We start from the raw sequence: 8,527 nt of genomic DNA on the forward strand, positions 1-8,527 counted from the left end.
GGAAAGAGATAGAGTGTAAGAAAACAAAAGTGAGAGACATGGACATCATCACCCATCCATACAAGTACTTTCTCATCACAGCAAACCGATGTAAAAATAATAACACAAGAAAAAAAAAACTAATTGATGGACAGTACACTAACATTCCCCAAAACGTGTTTGCAAGAATAATCTAATTTGTAAAAAAGCATAGATATTGCATGAAGCTTCCACTGATGCAGAGTCTAGAGAGAGATTAACATGTGCAACCATCCTGCAATGTCCAAGAACGACAAACTTCATAAAACAATGAAATATCTTGATCACTATTCCAAGTCAATCCTCTATAACACAAATAAGGCCTGAAATGCAATTGTTAATGCCTTTTCGAGCTAATGAGAGGATTTTAAATAAATTCAAATAAACTACCATGAGAGGAAGATAGGAACCAAATCATAAAGTACATAACAAGAAGACTGTTATACAACTCCTAACTTGCAGGTTTTGTTGACTGAAGCTTTCTCTTAGATTGCATCTAAATAAATTGAAATGCATTTCAACTTTGTTATTCATATCGCTATCAATGTCCCTTGATAACAACAAATTCTTTGTTGCCTTTCCATGTAATGCTCTATTATATATTAGAGGATAAAGGACTCCTTCAGTAATCTTAATTAAAAACCCATTGTGAGATAGAGAAAACATAGTCACTAGATTACCTTGTTATTTTGTAACATAAAAGACTAGCATGATGCTAAGTGTGTGAGCTTTTAAATAGAATGAAGATGAACTCTTAAACATTGAGGCGTCTTTTGTGTAACGGTTAGTATTTCAGTAAAAACTTTGAAGTTAAACGTGTCGCATGGGAGCACTCTTAGGATTAGTGACCTCATCGGAATTTACACCAATGAGATAAAATTGTAATGTCATTAGGCCAAAGCAAACAATATCTAGATGGATGAAAGTTCAGGCTATTACAATTGATATCAAAACATTACACTAGCCTAAAGATGAGAACTAAGTCTCATACAGAACAAAGTGTTGCATCATGGGAGCCATTTCTAGAACCCTAAATGGGACAAAGTGCTACATAGTGGGAGTCACCTCTTGAATTTGTAAGGGTTATCGCTAGAACCTTACATGCCTAGTGAAAGATGCTAAGTTTAGAGCATTGGCAAGGACATCAGTCACTTAAGGAAATTGTAAAGCCCATTAAGTAGAATGAAACAGAACTCTTAAACATTGAGATGCATTTTCGTGTTAATGATTGGAGTTACGACGGAAACTTCAAAGTTAAGCGTACTCGCATGGGAGCACTCTTAGGATGGATAACCTCCCAAGATGTTACAGCAATGAGACAAAACTATGAGGCCCTTACGCCAAAGCTAACAATATCTCGATGGATGAGAGTCGGTTTGTTACAGTAACTTACTGAAAGCCAAGTTCATTATCAAAACCACAAAGGTAAAAACAAAGAGAGAAAAAATCTACCTTGCTACCATCTGCGTTGAGATGGAAGAGGTGGTAATAAAATTTCTTGCTTTTTATACAACATAAGAGTTAGCCTATAAGTAGGCCAGAGCTACCTTCAACAAATGAACGAGAAATGAAATTAAAAAGAAATAGCATTTACATACATACCACACAATCCTTATGCATTCAAAGCTTAAGAACCTAAACTTTAATTTTTACATTTCTAACAGTCAAATTTTCCATATCACATCAAAATTACTAATACTAACTTCTAAGTAGTGAAATACACCTTTTCAAGTTTAGATAAACTGCTATAAATGTAAAAAAAATCAAAGTTCAAGTATTAGATAAATAAATTCATAGGAATTGAGTAGTATGTGTTTAAACTTACCTAAGAATAATTTCAAGAGAAATAAATCAAAAAAAGTTGCAAAGATTTTGGAGTCAATTTAAGTAAATAATGAATAAGATGTCACAAACAAATCAAAGGGTAAATGGCTTTACTTTGTAATTGATGAGGATAAATCATGTTGTCTTTGCAAGTGAATAAAGCATAATTATAATCATCATCATCATCATCATTAGCCTTCCCACAATTTTTCTTTCTTAGGGGGCTTGGATTTGTACAAAGGATACACATGCACTCATTAAGCAAGTAGATAAAATTAGTGTTACAGCACTCGTAAGGATAAATGGTGAACATCGGCTAACATGAAAATAAATTGCATAAAATGTGAAGCAAGGAGTTTATTTAATACCTCAAGCAACTCTAAATATTAACGGTTGGAAAATGAGAGTTCAAAAAGTTGAATCAAAATACTTGGGATAACACTAATGTGTTAATGACTATTTCAGTTGCATAGATAGGTTCATAATAAAATAAAATAATACCCAACTAGTCATACCCAATAAAAATTTCAGAAATTTTTAGAAATCAAATAACTTCTTTATGTTAAAAATCTGATTAATTTGCCTCAGTTGGGTTTACCTCTGAAAATCAGTTCTATCATGTGAATCCAAAAAATAAGGGTCTGATTGGGGGGCAGCTGCAGCTTATTAATAAGCTACTGCGCAGCAGCTACCCCAGAAAGTTGTTACACAGCAGTTGTTGCACATAAGTTGGCTGGCTATTTGTTTATTAGTGTTCAAAAACAGCTACAGTACAGCTGTTTCTGAACAAATGACTATTATGCCCGTAGTAATGTTGTTTGCACAGAACTGACATAGCAATATATTTGATACTTTATAAGCAAAAATTCACTTCATAACTGTGCAAAACATAAGATATACACCTCACTTAGCAGTTGAGTATCATCATTACTAAAATAAGAAAATTGACTATTAAAATAATATTTAATAATATGATAATATTATTTTTAAAATGGATACGGCGTATGTCATGAGTCAAGTCATCCTCTAGGGATAGTAGCCATTCCCGATCAGTCTTGCCAATGGATTATGTCTGCCGGTCTGCCCACCGGAAGAAGTCACACTTATCTGTGATTCTCCGCGGGCACATGTAGAACTCTCCCGAAACTATGTGTCTGACGTGACGTCTTTATAGTCCACAGTGACATAGCACTCCTCGAAAGATCCCTGAAATCCTTGAGCTCATATTTCATGAATGTTTCAAAAGACAATTCATTAGTCGTAACAGAAGTATAAATTGATAAAAGTACTTAATTACAATTATGTGCAGGCATGAGGTCTCAGAGGACTCAGTATACCAACCAACTAAGCTGTTACTACAAAAAGACAACAGACCTTATAAAACAAAGATTTTTTGTTGTCTTTAACCAATGTAATATGCTCGTATATATTACATATGCATAACACCAAAAAATGCAATACAGAAGAACCTCAAAAGCCCTAACGCCAAAAAAAAAAGGAAATTGTTTGTCTTCAATAAGATTTCACATGTGACACCAACAAATACCAACAATCAGGTCATCCTGAGGAAACCATAAGGTCTAACGTCTCATCCCCACCAAAAGAAAAACAAAAGAAAGGAAAAAAGAACTTCGGGAGTTACCTCCAGCAGCTTTAAAGAGTTCAAATATAATGACACGCCCTCAAAAACTTTGAGAGTTGCCTCTAGAAATCGGATAGCCTCGTCTATGGAGGTTGCATATGAAGTCCTCGGATCACTCGTACATGAAGCCACCAATTTTGATATTTGGCTTATGTGAAAGCAACTTCCTTTTTTTTCTCCACCCTAGGACGGTTTGACCCGCATGTAGACTTTAGCTCATTTTGGTTTGGGTTTGGGCTTTCACTAGAGCCAGTTACATGCTCGACATCCAAGTCCTCTGGTATGCCTACAAACCCTTGCTCACTTGGGGTCCAAGCATGAGTCTCCGTTGCCACAACCTCACCATAAATACGGTCCAACTTTTCTTTCAAATCAAGATCAATTCCACTGAGTTTAAATTTCTTGGCGGCTAGCACTGCCTGCAATGTACGGGCAAGTTGGTTACTTCATACAATTAAGGAAAATAAAGTAATAAAAATAAAGTTTTTCATTGATAAGTTATTACCTCTAATTTCTTAGTCAAGCTTTCCTCTGAAGCATCAATAATCCATTTGAGCGGATCTCAATCCAGGCCCGTGGATCCCCGTTTTAATTCTTTCCATAATTTCTAGTGTTTTTACTGATCTCACTTGTTCTTAAGTTGAAACCTGTCGTACTATCTTCCTGTCATTTTCTTGAACTTTTACATAATATTTTGTCACCCTTCCTTGTTAAAATAGATAGTGGGTCTATTTCTTAGCTCTACCTCCTTAAGGCAGAGGTCACAAAATATGAGTTTGGCTTCTCCATCCCACATGACTGATAAACCGACTTTTTTAGTCTTAACCATTGTGTTACTAGCACAGAAAAAGCAAAACATTATTATTTAACTGCAATCATAACCCACAGCACAGTAAGACCTACAGCCACCCAAACTACAACCACACCAACACACACATCCCACAATCACCACACCACATGACACAAGCCCCCCAACCCTCAGCACAACCACCACAACCCACAGCACGGCCACCACACCATAGCCACCCAACCACACCTCTACACGCATCCCACAACCAGCACACCACAAGACACAACACCACAACCACCCAACCCACAGCCACCAAATCACAACAATCCAACCACGCCTCCACACACATTCTACGGCACAACACCACAACTCAACCCACATCACATCCACCACAGCCCATAGCGTAGTCATTGGTATTGAGTTCCTTGTATGTAATTTGAAGAATGCATTGCCATCTACAAATCAAGCATCTTATTTCATCTGTTTTTTAAATTTTCACCCAAACATGCAAGGCAGTGATAAAACCTCATCCTATATTTGTCATTTGAGGCAATTATATACGGGGCACCCGAAACATTGTTGTCTACAAATTAAGCACACTCCATCCATTTTTCAAATTCTCGCTCAAACATCAAATCCATAATTTTGAATTGAGGCAATTACATATAGGGCACCCAAATCAATGTTATTTACAAATCAAGCACCCTATTTCATCCATTTTTCGAATTCCAACGCAAACATCAAATGAAGTGTTAAAACGTCATCCCATATTTTTCATTTAAGGCAATTACATACAGGGCACCGAAACAATGCTATGAACAAATTAAGTACCCTATTTCATCCATTTTCAAATTTTCACTCAAATAGCAAAAGAAGTGATAAAACCTCATCTCATATTTTTAATTTGAGGCAATTACAAGTATAGCACCCTAAACAATGCTATGTACAAATGACGCACCCTATATCATCAAATTTTCAAATTCTCACTCAAACATCAAAGGAAGTGATAAAATCTCATCCCATATTTTTCACTTGAGGCAATCATGTACAGGGCACCCGAAACGTTGCTATCTACAAAATAAGCACCCTCTTTCATCAATTTTTCAAATTCTCACTAAAAAAATAAATAAATAAATAAAAACTGTATGTAATTTTGAATATAGGCAATTACAAATAGGGCACTCGAAACAATGTTATTTACAAATCAAGCACCCTATTTCATCCATTTTTCGAATTCCAACGCAAACATCAAATGAAGTGTTAAAACGTCATCCCATATTTTTCATTTAAGGCAATTACATACAGGGCACCGAAACAATGCTATGAACAAATTAAGTACCCTATTTCATCCATTTTCAAATTTTCACTCAAATAGCAAAAGAAGTGATAAAACCTCATCTCATATTTTTAATTTGAGGCAATTACAAGTATAGCACCCTAAACAATGCTATGTACAAATGACGCACCCTATATCATCAAATTTTCAAATTCTCACTCAAACATCAAAGGAAGTGATAAAATCTCATCCCATATTTTTCACTTGAGGCAATCATGTACAGGGCACCCGAAACGTTGCTATCTACAAAATAAGCACCCTCTTTCATCAATTTTTCAAATTCTCACTAAAAAAATAAATAAATAAATAAAAACTGTATGTAATTTTGAATATAGGCAATTACAAATAGGGCACTCGAAACAATGTTATTTACAAATCAAGCACCCTATTTCATCCATTTTTCAAATTCTCACTCAAACATCAAAGGAAGTGATAAAGCCCCATCCCATATTCTTCATTTGAGGCAATTACATACATGGTACCTGAAAAGTTGGCATCTACAAATTAAGCACCCTTTTTCATCCATTTTTTAGATTCTTGCTCAAAAAAAACTATATGTAATTTTAAGGGCACCCGAAGCAATGTTATGTACAAATCAAGCACCCCATTTCAACCATTTTTCAAATTCCCACTCAATAATCAGTGGAGGCGATAAGAGAAGGCCATCCCATATTCAACCGGTTACATACAGGGCAACCGAAACATTGTTGTCAACAAATCAAGCACACACTTTCATCCATTCTCCAAACACCATTCCACATATTTCTTTTCTTTTTTTTTTTTTTGCAAGGCTCAAATCTCAAATCGATAAAACGTAAATCGCAAATGACAAATCATAAAGTTACAAATTGCAAATATCACAAACGTCTCACAACAAATTACAAATAAGGAAGCCAAAAATCACATAAAAAAAACCATTTCATTGAAAATTACCGCAAGAATTACTTACAGACCACAGCAACCAGAGATCGGAGGGAGGAGGAGGTAGAGGAGAAAGGCAACGAGAAACGCGAGAGAGACACGTGAGAGGAAGAGAAGCGCGAAAGAGAGGTACCAGGTTCGCGAGAGCGATCGAGAGCAGCAGGCATCTAAGACATAGATAAGAGAGAGAGGCAGCGGGATAATTGATACGCGAAGGAACGCGGGCCATGTGGTCGAACCTTTGGCTGCGTTTAATAAGAATTTTCATCGGATTATTGGAATACATTGCAACACCGCAAGCGTTTTCAAAACGCACCACACCGAATATACTGCCCCAAACAGCCCTAAGTAATGAAAATCTAGACAACTAGCCATCTCCGGCACATGCTTCCTCTCTCCGTAAGGAAAGACAATTACTTGCCACAATAATATGTAAAATAATGCGAAGAGGAGAGAAAAAATCAGTAATGCTCGCTTAGACCATATGCTGCTAGAGAAGGAAGAAAAACACTCTTGTGAACAAACAAATCCACAGATAAATAAGCAAATAAAGCGCTCCCCTCAACCCACAAACAACCAAATAGATCATCTCATAAAAAAGCAAAATAACCAAATAGATCACCTCCTAACAAAGCAAAATAAAAAAAAACCACAACAAAATCTAAACAGAGAAAAAAGAAAGAAAATAAGAACAACGATAGTCAACCAATTCCCCTTCTGTGAGCCCTAAACCCTCACATACCTTACGGCTGCGAAGCTTAGGGAGGCATCGGAACAGTGCCTGACGCGGATCTCGCGCACCCCGCCTGCACCGAACTCCGACACCGAGCGGAGCATAGCGTCGACCCGGCGCTGGAACGCCGGCGTCCACCAGAACGGCGTATCAGGACGCCCGGCACCGGCTGCATCAAAGGCAGGCTCGAGATCGAAGGAGGAAAAGAGCGTGGGATCCTTAGCCGCCTCAAACCATGAGCGGCACGCCAACATAGCTCCTCGCCATCGATCCTCCAGGCTAAGCCTATGGAAGATGTTCGTTAGACACACTGAGGTCAGCTCCGACCAGTCTCGGATCTCCATTACCACTTCCTTCGGCTCGCTATTAAAGCAATCGGTGGCCACGTTTGATTCATTCTCCATGAATTTAGGGTTGTTTCATTCCCCCCCCGGCCCTGGATCGTATCTTCTGCCGAACCCTCTATGCATTGAGTGCCGTAAACGAGTAAACTGCGATGAGAGCTATTTTTAGGGGCTTCACCGCGAATTGGTACACAATTCTTATTTATTACATATCTATCACATCTAAATTTCATAATTACACACAGCCACAGCCTTTAATATTACATTAAAAAAAATTTATTTTTATTTGTACAAGTGAATTACATATTTTCATATATTTAAAACAACAAAATCAACAAGGAAAATAGAATTAAAAAAAAATAGAGGTCCAAATAAAAATCAACAAAAATAAATTAAAAGAAAATTTTTAATTTTTAAAAATAATAAATAAAATAAACTGAACAAATAAAAGAGAGAAGATAATCAAAGAAAATCACCAATAGATCAATCAGTTGATCCATATTGAATATATAACTTATTGGGATTTCTTAATTTATAAGGATGATACAGAGGGTTGAACTATTCAATGGAGAAAGAAGATAAAAAATATTATAGTTTTGGAATTAAGGGAAAAAGAGGAATGTTAATATATTCTACATATAATAAGATATTAAGAGAATAAAAAAAAAAGGAAAGATTGTTTGAGCCCTATAAGTTGGTGGTTCTCAAGTTTTTTTGGGTTGTTGAGTGAGAAAAATATAGATTTCAAAAAAAATTTGTTTATTTATGATTAAATGTTATGTTATTCTTTATTTTTTATAATATTTTTATCTAATGTTATGCAGAAATTTTATAGGACAAGAAGTTAGAATGAAAATAGTAAAAGTGTTGGAATAGAGCTTATGCTCAAAGTTGTTGAGTCGCAGCTCCAAAATTGAGA

General features: G+C 36.1%; 1 protein-coding gene across 3 annotated transcripts in view; it reads right to left on the bottom strand.

Moving 5' to 3' along the window:
- The window catches only part of LOC110019120 (F-box protein SKIP1-like), a 28,662-nt gene extending 20,915 nt beyond the window's left edge, over positions 1–7,747 (bottom strand). For all 3 annotated transcript variants that reach the window (XM_020716695.1, XM_020716694.1, XM_020716693.1), the window contains exon 1: positions 7,274–7,747. In XM_020716695.1, the coding sequence (XP_020572354.1) occupies positions 7,274–7,668 (395 nt within the window). In that variant the 5' untranslated portion in view covers positions 7,669–7,747. The remainder of the gene's footprint in view (positions 1–7,273) is intronic.
- Positions 7,748–8,527: the final 780 nt, after the last annotated feature.

This window comes from Phalaenopsis equestris, unplaced genomic scaffold (assembly GCF_001263595.1).
Source record: "Phalaenopsis equestris unplaced genomic scaffold, ASM126359v1 Scaffold000050, whole genome shotgun sequence".
In the NCBI taxonomy this organism is placed as follows: Eukaryota; Viridiplantae; Streptophyta; class Magnoliopsida; order Asparagales; family Orchidaceae; genus Phalaenopsis; species Phalaenopsis equestris.